The following is a 16,213-nucleotide window of genomic DNA, read 5'->3' on the forward strand; positions in this document are numbered from 1 at the left end:
TCTGAGCGAGCTTTAAAAAGAGCTTTTTTATATTTTTTAATACTCTTTGTCCATGCAATTTGAAAGATTGTTCTCCATCTGCTCTCCAGCTTTCAACACTCTAATTTAAGAGTTCCAGTATTTTCATTAAACCAGGGAGAGTTTCTATGTGCTTTGATCACTTTTGTTTTAAGGGGAGCCACTGCATCCAGAGCACCTCTCAAAGTCACTTTCTATCCATCCATTATCCAATCTGCTATATTCTAACTACAGGGTCACGGGGGTCTGCTGGAGCCAATCCCAGCCAACACAGGTGCAAGGCAGGAAACAAACCCTGGGCAGGGCACCAGCCCACCGCAGGGCACATACACACACACACACACACACACACACCCACCCACCCACCCACACCAAGCACACACTAGGGACAATTTAGGATTGCCAATCCACCTAACCTGCATGTCTTTGGACTGTGGGAGGAAACTGGAGCACCCGGAGGAAACCCGCGCAGACACGGGGAGAACATGCAAACTGCACGCAGGGAGGAAGCGAACCCGGGTCTCCTAATTGCGTGGCAGCAGTGCTACCCACTGCGCCACCATGCTGCCCTCAAAGTCACCTTATAATATGATATTAGCTGATCTAAATTGTTTTCCACGTTTACATTTGATGTTACCTGATCTAAATGATTTTCCACAATTATACTCGATTTACTCAAAGTATCTATAAATTTTGAAGCAGAATAACAATCTAGATGTCACACTATCTTTGTTTTAATCTGTGAGTGCGTTGGCAAGGGCAGGACTAAATCAAATGTAATTAAGTAGTGATCGGAAATAACTTCATTTAATGGAGTAATATTTAAATTTTGAATTTCAATTTTGTAAGTTATAATTAAATCTAATGTGTGGTTATGATTATGAGTTGGGCCTTTGACAATCTCACAAAATCCTACTGAATTTAACAAATAACTAAAACATTTGCTAAAAGTGTCAGTTTCCACATCAATGTGTACATGTGTACATCCTTGGCTACTAAAGTTCTTGTCATGGGCATTCTGCTATCCGACTTCCATCATATTCTTTCAGCCTTGGTAAAGATAAGGTAGGAACAGAAAATAGATGAATTTAATATAAAAAATTACTCTTTCATTAAAATAAAAATACACTATCTTAAAATATAGTGAGATTTCTCTTTATATGTTTTTTTGCGCTATGAGCCTGTGCTCAGTGAAGAGCACTATACAAAAATAAACTGAATTGAAAATGAAATTCTCAAAACTAATTTTGAAAGTATTTTCAAACCATTTTAGTTTATTTATCATCCATACTTTTTTCCATCTTATCCAGAGCAGGGTCATGGTGCAGCTGGAGCCAATCCCCCCAAGCATCAGATGCAATGCAGGAACAATCCTTGCATAAGATACCAATCCACTGCAGTGTCAACACTCCAGGGCTAACTCAGCAATTCAGCTAACCTGCATGTCTCTTGACCGTGGGAGCAAACTGGACCACCCAGAATAAACACAGGCGGATAAGGGGAGAACATGCAAACTTCATGCGCCCAGGATGTGAACTCCAGTTTCCTTCCTGTGAGGCAGCAGCACTACCACTTTGCTGACCATTTGTTTTTTCTTTTGTGTAATGTAAACATTTAATGCTTAACACTGTCAATCATATCAATTTCATTAATAGAAGTTTGCCTTTTTCCATACTTTGATCATTGTCTTTAGCATTTACAGTATATGCCCTATGTACCTAATTTTTTAATAATTAAACCATCATCAGTGTTCATTTTACAACTGCAGTGTCTTAGCCAGGCCTTTCTGTAAAGTACATGTAAAGGAGATTACAGAGTCACAAACAATTGCAAATTTGGATGAAGTGTTGGAAAACAGTAGATCTTTGTAGATATTTTCTTTGCAAATTTTTAATAGAAGTTCTTTTCAAAAATTTTGTTCAGTAAAACAAAATTCCACAAGCCCAGTTTTATTCAAAATCAGTAGTCTTTTATGACTGTAAAAAAGAGTTAAAGATTTGATTATGATTTGTTGATTTGTTCATGAGTTATAGTATGTGTGCTACAGACACCCACACACACAAACTTCATTCCAGAAATGTTCAAATTGTGTTCAAGAATGCCTATGTGGATTCTATGTGGATAGCACAGATAGGTGAAATGAATTATGCGGGTTCTGAAACACTTTAACAGCTGTTTTGGGATACTGTTGATCAGTTTACATTAAGAGTTACTTCATTACTATGATGAAAACCTCCAGCTCCATTGCATGCAATGCTATTCCTAGTGCTGCTTTACACTATATTCTCAGAGCTACTTAATAACTTTTTCAAGACTAAAGTAGATTTTCAAAATAGCTCAAAAAGTAAGTTTTATGTCATCTTTACAAATTCATATACTGCTTCTACTGTGACACACTTTCACATTTAGTGTAATCAATAAGTAAATACTGACAGTGATCTTTGACAAATGTAATAAATTCAAAATGTTTACCATTATGACATTTACACTATCTGGTTTGCATGAGAAATATGAGGAATCTCACTGACCTAACAAAAAACATTGAAGAATATTGTTATGCTCTGCCCAACCTACCTTTCTTCAGTTAGACTCATTTACTCATATGTTTCCTACATTGCCCATAAACATGCTAGATGTAATTACAAAATTACAATGGTCTCATTTATTTGTTATATACAGATTTATGTAACTTGAAACTGACTCTGTTTAAGCTTGTCTGATAATGATTACGTCTAATGTACAACTAAAAACTGACAATTCTTTATCACTTGTTTATTGGTCATATTGGCCAATTCCAGCAGCACTGAGTAATCTGAACATTTTCACTGAAAAGGATGTTCATACCAGGAAATATATAAGCTCTGAAAGCCCTGGGCTGAGCAGTACGGAATGGTGAAGAGAATGAAAATTTTGTAAATGTGTTTGAACACCTATAAATGTGGATTTTTGAGTACTGTTTTTTCAAGAAGACTGACAACAGATAAATGAGACAATTCTCTATAAGAATACATAATCTTTATTTTGGGCATTTTAGTCTAATTTTTTTTATGTTCTTCCAGGTGCATGGCATTGTACGAAGATCTAGCTCATTTAATACTGGAAGGATTGAACACCTATACAAAGATCCTCAAACCCATACAGAAGGAAGTATGTATTTATTATTGAGTTATTTCTGTTGGGGTAATGCAAAAATTCCACTTTTTGCCAAGTATGTTTGCTTATTTACCCCAGACTAAAGGGCTATCTAGGGGGATAAGAGTGCAAATAGAGTAGGGTATAAGCTGAGAATGATGTATATTTTGATAGGGTTTATAAATGAAATATGGAGTGGATATGTGTTTTGCAGTACATTTTGGTACAAATTTAAATTGTCTCATGACCAGCTTTTAAAGCAGCCTATGGCTATAAAATGGAAGGAATAGTAGAAAAACATTTAAGTTGGCAGTGTAAAAAAACAAATTTACTAAACGTGTTAAAAATATATATTATATTTAAATTGATGCCCTTAATAAATATACATTATTTTAATAATACATTAATGAATTAAATCCAGTACCCTTCTTACAATCTATTGACTTTCCATCCCTCAGTTAAATTGCTTAGTTTATTAAAGACCAGGCTACCAGATTCCAATGCTTACCAACAATCTGTGGGATGCAAAAACTTCATCTTCAGAATTTTTCTGCAGTTATTTAATGAATGTGGCCAAGTGTGCTTGTGTTAAAAGTGTTGGTTATTGACAGTTCAGAATTGTTGATCCTGGTTGTCTTTTAATTGTATGAATATCATTAAATTGAATTTCATGGAAATTATGTTGCTATGCATTAAAGAACAGCACTGTAAAATGTTTGTCTTCCTTTTGAAGAAGAAATCAGAAATGACTTCTACTATTAAGTAATTTAAATATTTTTATAAGCCCTCAACAACAATAAATATGTATGTAAATATATTCATGATTACATTTTTTTTCTTTATGAGAAAATAATATCACAAGTCATTTTAAAGAGAAAGGACACTGAAAATATCGGAGCTTGCAGAGCATTATAAGTCAATGGGCATTTCTGTGGATAGACCCTCCCATCCCCAAATGGAAGTTGTCAGAAAAATGACCAACAGACATCGTAAAGGTTTGGGGCAGCCACCCGTATAATATGCCCTGTCTTGAAAAGGTTAAAGTTTCACAATACTGAGTCCAAAATAGAACTGAATATGAGGAGGTAAGATGGCGGCTTTAAAGGCCGGTGGAGGAAGTGACGTCTCCATCACAAGCTCCAGGACCAGAAGTGACGTCTTCAGAGGCGCCGGAACCATAAGTGATGTCTTCACTATATGCATTATGGGGACGGAGCACTTTATCCACCTGACGTTGGAAAGTCGCAGGTGCCCTGTGTAACCCAAAATGAAGGATGTGATACAACCAGTGTCCGCTAGGGGTGCTAAATGTAGTCTTGACCTTTGCGGAGTCTGTTAAAGGAATTTGCCAGTACCCCTTTGTCATATCAAGTGTGGTCAAAAATTTCGCCTGACCAAGCATATCGAGGAGGTTGTCCACTTGAGGCATCAGATAAGCATCAAATTGGGAGACCTGATTAAGTCGACGGAAGTCATTGCAAAACCTCCAACTGCTATCAGGCTTACAAACCAAGACAATCTGACTGGACCAGGGACTATAACTTTCCTCTATCACACCTAGTTCCAGCATGCACTTGATTTCAAGCTAAACTTCTACTTTCTTTGCCTCAGGAAGTCTATAGGGGCGCTTTTGAATGTTAACCCCGGGCTCTGTCACTTTGTTGTGCGCAATCAGAGAGGTCCTTCCTGGCTTTTCGCTCACTACCTCCGGGATGGACAGGATAGCTGTTTCAAGCTTCCGTCTCTGTCTGGAATTTAATTCCGCTCCAAAATTAAGGGTGTTAGTGTGAGCAGAGAATGAGCGGGGCTGAGCGGAGAAGGGATCTGGATTCCTTTCCTTCCACAGCTTCAGCAAGTTCACATGGTAAACCTACTTGTTCGGTCAACGATTGGGTTTTTTCACCAAATAATCGACGAGCCCTTTTCTCTCCTTAATTTCATAAGGGCCTTGCCAATGGGCAAGTAATTTAGAATGGGAGATAGGAAACAAAACCATGACACGATCCCCTGGTTGGAAGTCTCGGAGAGTCGTACCACAATCATAATAGTGGGCCTGTGCTGCTTACGCCTCCTCCATATGAATTTTTAAAATAGGTTGAATTTTCCCCAATCAATCGCGTAACTGTGTGATGTATTCTAATACTGCATATTGGTAGAGGGAAGAGCCACCCATCCTTCTTTCAAAATATCCAATATTCTCCTGGGTTGTCGTCTGTATAATAATCCATATGGTGAGAACCCCGTAGAGGCTTGTGGGACTTCCCGATAGGCAAAGAGCTTGAGGGGGAGGAGCTGATCCCAGTTCCTCCTGTCCCCAGCAGGACAGCAGGCGCAGGTTGATGACATATCCTGTGACGGACCAGGAATCTCCCATCCCCTTCTTGGGCTTCCGTATCTCTCTCCACCGGCAGATTATGCGGCGAGGAGGCAGCTTGAGTCGGGTCAACCCCATCTTTAACTAGGCCCAAGTGTCGATTGGGAGTAGTCAGAAGTATGCCGCATTTATTTTCAGACCAGTCCCGCCCCAGAATCACCAGAAATGGTGGTTTGGGGAGGACCGCCACAGGGAATTTTTTCAGTGATCCTCCCTAACTGATGAAACATTGGATGATTTCATATTTACAGACCTCGCCATGTATGCATGTAATACTGGTCTTTACTTTTATCCGTTGTCGCAGTAATACATATCATCAATCAACAATGGAAATGTTGCTGCCAGAATCAAAGAGTGCTTCAACTTTGAATCCATTAGTTACTACTGTTCCTGTATGTGATAGCGTCAGGGGGTTGGCAAGAGCACATAAACCACCCCTCCCCCTCCACCTGCATTCCTCCTTATCCGGTTGCGTGCCCAGCGGCCCTGGAACTTCGGAACAGGCTCTGGTGTATATGAAAGGGACCTAGTTTGTGGGATGTAATCCCCACGGAGTCCACTAGAGCAGGGATCCCCAACCACCGGTCCGCGACCCACTACCGGGCCGCAGCCGTCTGATAGCCGGGCCGCGAGAGAACTGCCGGCAACGGAGACTCACTCAGACTTTTCAGAACGCTTGGCGGACGGGGCTTTGCAGCGGCGCAGAGAGAGGAGAGAGACTGAGGTGAGAGAGTATTACAACAAAGTATTTTATGGTCCTGACAGTTTCCCCATATGATACAAGTCTATAGAAATCGTGTTACTACGAAGTACATTCAGCAGATGCTTTCATTACAACGAAGTGACCTTGAAATGCTTGAATGAATCATCCACAGAGCAGTTAGATCTGTGGTCACATCTCAGTTGTACACATTTACACAACGATCCCCAAACAGAAATATTGTAAAAAAAATTCTTTCTTCGAACTTTCCTCGTACTGTTTTTTTTTTTTTTTTGCTGTTTTTGTTTTCTGAATTGGCCCTAGTGTTTGCTTGGTGTGTGGGTGTGTTTGTGTGTGTCCTGCGGTGGGTTGGCACCCTGCCCGGGATTGGTTCCTGCCTTGTGCCCTGTGTTGGCTGGGATTGGCTCCAGCAGACCCCCGTGACCCTGTGTTCGGTTTCAGCAGGTTGGAAAATGGATGGATGGATGTTTTCTGTGGTTTTCAGTGATACCTTTTGCTTATTGCTTGTCAACATTTGAAAAATATCCATTGGAATTTAACTCATTATCACCCTCCTATAGAAACGGCAGACATGAAAAAACGATAACAGTGTTAATGTTTGTGATGTGCAATCTGTTGGAATGGCAAATGCAAAGCATATGTCTTTGTTATATGCAAATAAAGAAGAAAAATCTCGTTTTGCAAACGTATGTGAACTGCTTAATAACTTAATAATAATAGAAATGTTATGTAAATTGTGTATAAAACTGCCCCCCCCCCCCCCCCGACCGGTCCGTGGAAAAATTTGCATATAATAAAGTGGTCCTTGCTGTCAAGAAGGTTGGGGACCACTGCACTAGAGGACCGTTCCACTCTCCCAGATTGCGAGGCTGGCTTAGTTGTTGTTTCTATGAGCCTTATAAGCTCCTCCATGATGTGGAATTCTCCCTAGACTGGCTGAGTAAAGTTTGTGGGAGGGCTCTTTATTATAAGGAAGCAGGCCACCTGCTGCATTATTTGGAAAGTGTTCAGCTCAAACAGCTGTAGCCATTGTGACCAGATAGCCTCTGCTTGCTCCCTAGTTGATTTTTCAGGGTCGAATTCCCAGATTCGTAATTTTTCTACCTGCTGGTCTGGGGAAAGACCATATTTATTTAGGGTCTCATCCCCAATGGGCGGCTCAGCTCTCTCCTCCGAGAGAACATAATGAGCCCCCTTCGTTTCCTCCCCAGGAACCAGTCCACGTCTGGGAGTCTCTTCCATACTCTCCCTGTGGTTAAGTACAGTACTAACCTGGTTTCATATTTAGGGATCAAAGGCTATACAGAGTTACTCCTGACCCCCAGACGAACTCCCCACCCAGAAACTCGGCCCCAGTACTTTCCCGCCTGGTTTGGTTTTAGGTCCTGTCCCGATTTCTTCTGGGAACATATCATCCTACCAACTATGCCACTGTCAGAAAGGTTTGGGGCAGCCACCCTTATAATATGCCCTGTCTTGAAAAGGTTAAAGTTTCAAGAGTTGTTCACAATATTGAGTCCAAAACAGAACTGAATATGAGGAGGTAAGATGGCGGCTTTAAAACCCGGTGGAGGAAGTGACGTCATTGATGCCGGAACCGGAAATGACGTCTTTGGTTGGTTGGCTCCAGAAGTGACGTCATCACAAACCCCCTGGGACTAGAAGTGACGTCATCCCAAGTACTGGGGCCAGAAGTGATGTCTTCAGAGGCACCAGGACCGAAAGTGACAACAACAACAACAACATTTATTTATATAGCACATTTTCATACAAAAAGTAGCTCAAAGTGCTTTACATAATGAAGAAAAGAAAAATAAAAGACAAAATAAGAAATTAAAATAAGACATTAGTTAACATAGAATAAGAGTAAGGTCCGATGGCCAGGGGGGACAGAAAAAACAAAAAAAAAACTCCAGAAGGCTGGAGAAAAAAGTAAAATCTGTAGGGGTTCCAGGCCACGAGACCACCCAGTCACCTCTGGGCATTCTACCTAACATAAATGAAATAGTCCTCTTTGTAGTTAGGGTTCTCACGGAGTCACTTGATGCTGATGGTCATACAGACTTCTGGCTTTTAATCCATCCATCCTTGTTGGAACATCGTGGTACTTTGAGTAGATGGTGGTGGCGCAACCGCAAAAGGAAACAGAAGAGAGAGTAGGGGTTAGTACAGATTTTAGAGCTACCATGAAAAGTTATCATAATGAATTGGATATACAGAGTATCAGGATTTAATTTACAGTGAAGTTATGAGAAGGCCATGTTAAAGTAATGTGTTTTCAGCAGTTTTTTAAAGTGCTCCACTGTATTAGCCTTCAATATATTGTATTGACGTCTTCAGAGGTGCCGCAACCTGGTGGGATTTCCCGAGAATGGTCTGCAAGGAACTAAGAGAGACAGCCAGCGCACCTCGCCACCCCCTGGTTTGGTGTAGTATAACAATTACTCAAGCCCTTTAGCTGCCTCCTACTCGCACATGTGTGACAAGGGCTATCAAATGTTATAAACCTCATTCCCTTGTCTTGAACAGCTCTATAAAATTCTAAATACTAAATTTTGACAATTTATAGAAACTGAGAGTGTAAGAATTCACTTATAACCTTTCAAGAATTTTACATTTACTTAAACGTTATAATCATTTTGCTTAAAAGCGAATTTCTATCAGAATTTATGTTTTCACCATCTCCAGGTAAGAGGAAGCCATGGCCTTTTGTGTTTTAAAATTTTGCAGATTAGTCTTCAGTTTTGGTGTTTGTAAAACTGTCATAGCTATATTTAACTTTGTAAATTGAATCTGAAAATTGCTGTAGAACACTTTCAAAATCAAGTCAATATAAAACATAAACCCAGTAGTGCAAATTAATAAATAAGAAATATGGAGGTATATTTTGTGTGCTCTCTTCCAGAACTTGCAGTAAGGGGTTAAGATATGGTTTATTTTGAAACTTTCTGGGAAAAATGCAGCATTTTGTTTGGAATTTAAAACTTTTTCTAAACCAGACAATATAAGAGTGCACTGCAATGACTTTCCAAATATTTTGGCAGCAGGTGATGAATTTCAAAAATATATAGTCTGTTCACAAGGAACCTCATTCATTAACAGTTGATTTCCCCAATTAGTTTAGCTTTTATCAGTGTGATTGTGATAGTATGGAGCAAAGGAATAGTGTTGTCTACTCCTGTGCTGGCATGCACAAATTTAAACTGATAAAGAAGTAGTTATTTAATCTTGGTTCTATGTCACTTTTTATTAAAGGTGTTAAATGCTTCAGTCCATGTATCTGTAACGTCATCTTATTATAACACTTATGCCTAGCACATCTTGACAGCATTTTGAAAAGTAAATTATATTTCAATTTATTTTTACACAGCAGCTTTCTTAGGAAACCAGCTTACAGCAAGGTACAGAGTGTTAAATTCATATATTTTTGAAAAATGAATTAAAAGAGTAAGTATGTTAGACTGTTAGATTTTTTTTAATGTCATTTTAAATTTGTATTCCTTAAAGCACTCAGTGTTTTTTTAATCTGCTATGGACAGGGCATCAGTCCATCACAGGGTGTGCACAAGCACAAGTTAGTATCACCAATCTACCTGACCTGCATGTCTTTGGGAGGTGGGAGTAAACCAGAGCATCTAGAGAAAACCCAAGTGCCATGCAGGGATCATCTGGGCCATGCACCTTTTTTTGCGAGGCAGCAGCACTACCACTCTGCTATTGTGCCACCCTGTACTGCTACATGTTATTTTAAATTGACAGTCAGCTTACAAAAGCAAAATATTTGTCTTTTCTATAAATTAATGCAATGAAACAATCAATAAAGCTTTCGGTGAGGAGGTTTTATAAAATAAACCTACATATTGTCCTTTCATTGTAGATTTTTCTTGTAGAACTGGCAATACACAGCTTTAATTTGCTTAGAAAAAAACACTTAAACACCAATATTTTAGGATTTAATTAACACCACAGGGTGCTGTGTAGGTTCAGTAGTTGGCACTGTCACCTCATTGCTCCAGGAGACTGGGTTTTAATCCAAGTTCAAGTCACTGTCACTCACAGTTTGCACATTCCTCTTTGTCTTTGTATGGGGTTTTCTTCAGGGTCCCTGCCTTTCAGCAGAGATGTTAAAGACATGCAGGCTATATTCACTGGTGACTGTGAATTGGCCCGTATAAATGAATGAGGGTTTGTGCAATCCCCTCCTTTAACCGTCACCTTATCGTGGTGGAGGGGTTTGCGTGTCCCAATGATCCTAGGAGCTCTGTTGTCCGGGGCTTTATGCCCCTGGTAGGGCCACCCAAGGCAAACTGGTCCTAGGTGAGGGATGAGACAAAGAGCGGTTAAACAAACCTCCTATGAAGAAAACCCATTTTGGACGGCGTTTTCCCTTGCCCGGACGCGAGTCACCGGGGCCCCACTCTGGAGCCAGGCCTGGAGGTGGGGCTCGATGGCAAGCGCCTGGTGGCCGGGCCTGCACCCATGGGGCTCGGCCGGGCACAGCCCGAAGAGGCAACGTGGGTCCCCCTTCCCATGGGCTCACCACCTATGGGAGGGGCCAAGGAGGTCGGGTGCAGTGTGAGTTGGGTGGTGGCCGAAGGCGGGGACCTTGGCGGTCCGACCCTCGGCTACAGAAACTGGCTCTTGGGACGTGGAATGTCACCTCTCTGAAGGGGAAGGAGCCTGAGCTAGTGCGCGAAGTTGAGAGGTTCCGGCTAGATATAGTTGGGCTCACCTCGACGCACAGCTTGGACTCTGGAACCAATCTCCTTGAGAGGGGCTGGACTCTCTACCACTCTGGAGTTGCCCCCGGTGAGAGGCGCCGAGCAGGTGTGGGTATACTTATTGCCCCCCAACTTGGAGCCTGTACATTGGGGTTTACCCCGGTGGACGAGAGGGTAGCCTCCCTTCGCCTTCGGGTGGGGGGACGGGTCCTAACTGTTGTTTGTGCGTATGCACCGAACAGCAGTTCGGAGTACCCACCCTTTTTGGAGTCCCTGGAGGGGGTGCTAGAGGGCATACCTTCTGGGGACTCCCTCGTTCTGCTGGGAGACTTCAATGCTCACGTGGGCAATGACAGTGAGACCTGGAAGGGCGTGATTGGGAGGAATGGCCCCCCCTGATCTGAACCCGAGCGGTGTTTTGTTATTGGACTTCTGTGCTCGTCACGGATTGTCCATAACGAACACCATGTTCAAGCATAGGGGTGTTCATATGTGCACTTGGCACCAGGACACCCTAGGCCTCAGTTCGATGATCGACTTTGTGGTCGTGTCGTCGGACTTGCGGCCACATGTCTTGGACACTCGGGTGAAGAGAGGGGCGGAGCTGTCAACTAATCACCACCTGGTGGTGAGTTGGCTTCGATGGTGGGGGAGGATGCCGGTCAGGCGTGGTAGGCCCAAACGTGTTGTGAGGGTCTGCTGGGAACGTCTGGCAGAGCCCCCTGTCAGAAGTAGCTTCAACTCCCACCTCCGGCAGAACTTCGACCACATCCCGAGGGAGGTGGGGGACATTGAGTCCGAATGGGCCATGTTCCGTGCCTCTATTGTTGAGGCAGCTGACCGGAGCTGTGGCCGTAAGGTGGTCGGTGCCTGTCGTGGCGGCAATCCCCGAACCCGCTGGTGGACACCGGCGGTGAAGGATGCCGTCAAGCTGAAGAAGGAGTCCTACAGGACCCTTTTGTCCTGTGGGACCCCGGAGGCAGCTGATAGGTACCGGCAGGCCAAGCGGAATGCGGCTTTGGTGGTTGCTGAGGCAAAAACTCGGGCGTGGGAGGAGTTTGGGGAGGCCATGGAGAATGACTTTCGGACGGCTTCGAGGAGATTCTGGTCCACCATCCGGCGTCTCAGGAAGGGGAAGCAGTGCAGTGTCAACACTGTATATGGTGGGGATGGTGCGCTGCTGACCTCGACTCAGGACGTTGTGGGTCGGTGGGGGGAATACTTCGAAGACCTCCTCAATCCCATTAACATGCCTTCCAATGAGGAAGCAGAGCCTGGGGACTCAGAGGTGGGCTCCCCCATCTCTGGGACTGAGGTCACCGAGGTGGTCAAAAAACTCCTTGGTGGCAGGGCCCCGGGGGTGGATGAGATACGCCCGGAGTTCCTAAAGGCTCTGGATGTTGTAGGACTGTCTTGGCTGACACGCCTCTGCAACATCGCATGGACATCAGGGACAGTGCCTCTGGATTGGCAGACCGGGGTGGTGGTCCCCCTCTTTAAGAAGGGGGATCGGAGGGTGTGTTCCAACTACAGAGGGATCACACTCCTCAGCCTCCCTGGAAAAGTCTATTCAGGGGTCCTGGAGAGGAGGGTCCGTCGGATAGTCAAGCCTCGGATTCAGGAGGAACAGTGTGGTTTTCGTCCTGGTCGCGGAACAGTGGACCAGCTCTATACCCTTAGCAGGGTCCTGGAGGGTGCATGGGAGTTTGCCCAACCAGTCTACATGTGTTTTGTGGACTTAGAAAAAGCATTCGACCGTGTCCCTCGGGGAATCCTGTGGGGGGTACTCCGAGAGTATGGGGTACCGGCCCCCCTGATAAGGGCTGTTCAGTCCCTGTACGATCAGTGCCAGAGCTTGGTCCGCATTGCCGGCAGTAAGTCGAACCCGTTTCCAGTGAGAGTTGGACTCCGCCAGGGCTGCCCTTTGTCACCGATTCTGTTCATAACTTTTATGGACAGAATTTCTAGGCGCAGCCAGGGTGTTGAGGGGGTCCGGTTTGGTCGGCTCAGGATTGGGTCACTGCTTTTTGCAGATGATGTTGTCCTGTTTGCTTCATCAGGCCGTGATCTTCAGCTCTCTCTGGATCGGTTCGCAGCCGAGTGTGAAGCGGCTGGGATGAGAATCGGCACCTCCAAATCCGAGACCATGGTCCTCAACCGGAAAAGGGTGGAGTGCCCTCTCAGGGTTGGTAGCGAGATCCTGCCCCAAGTGGAGGAGTTCAAGTATCTCGGGGTCTTGTTCACGAGTGAGGGAAGAATGGAGCGTGAGATCGACAGGCGGATCAGTGCGGCATCCGCAGTAATGCGGGCGTTGCATCGGTCTGTCGTGGTGAAAAAGGAGCTGAGCCGCAAGGCGAAGCTCTCAATTTACCAGTCGATCTATGTTCCTACCCTCACCTATGGTCATGAGCTATGGGTAGTGACCGAAAGAACGAGATCGCGAATACAAGCGGCTGAAATGAGTTTCCTCCGCAGGGTGTCTGGGCTTTCCCTTAAAGATAGGGTGAGAAGCTCAGTCATCCGGGAGGGGCTCAGAGTAGAGCCGCTGCTCCTCCGCATCGAGAGGAGTCAGATGAGGTGGCTCGGGCATCTGATCAGGATGCCTCCTGGACGCCTTCCTGGTGAGGTGTTCCAGGCACGTCCAACCGGGAGGAGGCCCCGGGGAAGACCCAGGACACGCTGGAGGGACTATGTCTCTCGACTGGCCTGGGAACGCCTTGGGATTCTCCCGGAAGAGCTAGAAGAAGTGGCTGGGGAGAGGGAAGTCTGGGCATCTCTGCTCAAGCTGCTGCCCCCGCGACCTGACCTCGGATAAGCGGGAGACAATGGATGGATGGATGGATGGGTTTGTGCAATGGCGTAATGTCCAGAGCTGGTTCTTGTTTTATGCGTATGGATGAATTGAATCACATTTTTTGGTTTAGATTCTACTTGACCCTGCACAGTTGCTTTTGCTGTAGCCTGTACTTTATCAAAGAACATTTAATGTCCTGTCTCATGAATGTAGCCTCTTATTCTCTTTATTGCTTTTTTTGGGGAACCTGACCGCAGTCGTTACAGTTTTAGTATTATGTCTTTCTAATGTATGGTAACTTTGGAGAAAACATTTCTTTACTTCATACTGTATGTGAGGGCAATTGGCAGCTGGAAATGTGGTGTTCTGGGCAAAAAGACATATGAGGCTCTAACAGATGTGGAAAGGCCTGAAAGAGGTATTGTCTAGAGAGAAGCATACATTTATAATTAGACAGGTGCAGGACAGACAAGGTGGTAGGTTCCTTACATTCTAGTGAAGTACCTCAGGAAAGCAGTTTGGCAGGAAGCCTATATTATTCCTGTAGGATCTACTGTAGAATGTAGTAGGTAAACCCAACAGGAAGCAATTAAGAAATAGCTTATACAGAAAATGCAGATGATGACTGAAGGACGCAGTGATATCAAAGTCCACCAGAGTAAACTGTGACTTGGGAGCCTTGAAGGTTTGGAGGACAACATCAAGTTCCAGAAGTAATTCTGATAGTAATCCAGAAATTTTAGTATGTGAGTGGCAAAGGTTTTAAAACCAATAAATATATGTTTTGGAGGACTCGAGAGAGAAGAGGTCAAAGTGAATAAGACAGCAAGCTGATAGATCAGGGGTGTTAAACTCCAGGCCTGGAGGGCCACAGTGGCTGTAGGTTTTTATTCCTAATCAGTGACCAGTTTTCACTGTTAATTAACTCCTTTTCCCTTCATTTTAATAGCCCTGTTTTTAAGGATTCAGTCCTCTGAATTGATTAATTTCTTCATGAAATGGCAGCCAAACAGAAATGAGCTACAACAGATGAGCAGCTAAATTGGGATTTCAAACTCCAACCAATTTCACTCCGACCAATCTATTTATGAGAAGCTGATTCTTGCTGTTAATTAAGCCCGTTATTTAATTTTGTGGCCTGTTGCTGCTCTCATTCTGCCGCAATAGACATTTCCAAAACTGTTGATTTTTTTGTTCGTCAAAATGTTTTGGTGACCCGAGAGATCAACCTTACCGAGACCTTCACTTTTCTTTATTTTCAGATATTGTGTGATGGGCACAGGTGAGCTGGTCGTGTGGCGGCTCATTTTGTGTCTCATTATTGTTTGGCTGCTACTTAAAAAAAGAGACAACTAAGGGGCCTGAGTCAAGTTAATTAAAACTAAAGCAAAATAAATTAATTAGCAGGAAAAACTGGTCACTAATGAAGAAGATGGTTAGAATGAAAACCTGCAGCTACTGCGACCCTCCAGGCCTGGAGTTCGACACCCGTGTGATAGATGGTGCAAAACATGTAAAAGACAGCACTGATTGGACTGCAATTTTTTTTCCTTTTACATATATCAATTGTTAGTGTTAATTTTTTGCTTGTGTTTTTCCTTGTCCATCCCCTAATCTTTGTCATTGATTTAAATGAATAGTATTATTTTTGATCATCAGAATTTCTTTTAGACACTTTTTTCCTGATTGGAATAATTACTAGATTACACAGTTTTTAAAATACCATCACAATGATTATACTGTATATTATTCTTCATTCTGCTGAAAATTCTTGATTGTATCCTGGCTCCAAAGATCAGGTATTATTCCCCTTCTTGGGACTGGTGAAGGCAGCTAACATTCAGCATACTAAAGGTGCACAACCCTCCAAGAGTTAGATTGTATGAGGTTCCCAGGAGGCTAGTGGAAATATACATTTTCAGTAAGGCCAGGTGGAATCTTGCTGCAACCAAAAAAGAACAACAAAGAGTTGGAATGCACACAGCTTGAAGACAGTTTGTTAAAAATTCCCTTTAAGCACTGCTAATGGGGTGCAAAGATACTAGAGGGTGCTAGAGTAAGTTGTAGCCTATGGTGCCTGGCACCAAAAAGACCTATCTGTGCCCTTAAAAGTGAATGAGTTGTGATTGGGTTTAAAATTGCCTTATGCCTTAGTGCTCATTGAACTTGGAGTAGGAGGCAGAAGTGAAAGTTGTCAAAGAGAGACTGGTGTTAGAGGTCCTTAGTTATCTTTAATCAGAATATCTTATGGCAGGCTACTAGTAATTTTTATTTTTTTAATTTTTTTATAAAAGTTTATAGTTTTTCTTGATTGCTTTTTGCTTTTTTTGAAAATAGATAGATAGATAGATACTTTATTAATCCCAAGGGGAAATTCACATACTCCAGCAGCACCTTACTGATACAAAAAAAACAATATTAAATTAAAGATTGATAATAATGCAGGTAAAAAA

General features: G+C 43.2%; 1 protein-coding gene across 1 annotated transcript in view; it reads left to right on the forward strand.

Moving 5' to 3' along the window:
• The window catches only part of gmds (GDP-mannose 4,6-dehydratase), a 479,963-nt gene that overhangs the window by 211,443 nt on the left and 252,307 nt on the right, over positions 1-16,213 (forward strand). Inside the window, exon 3 of the mRNA XM_051928781.1 lies at positions 3,078-3,165. Coding sequence (XP_051784741.1) covers positions 3,078-3,165 — 88 coding nt within the window. The remainder of the gene's footprint in view (positions 1-3,077; positions 3,166-16,213) is intronic.

This window comes from Erpetoichthys calabaricus, chromosome 6 (genome assembly GCF_900747795.2).
Source record: "Erpetoichthys calabaricus chromosome 6, fErpCal1.3, whole genome shotgun sequence".
Classification (NCBI taxonomy): Eukaryota; Metazoa; Chordata; class Cladistia; order Polypteriformes; family Polypteridae; genus Erpetoichthys; species Erpetoichthys calabaricus.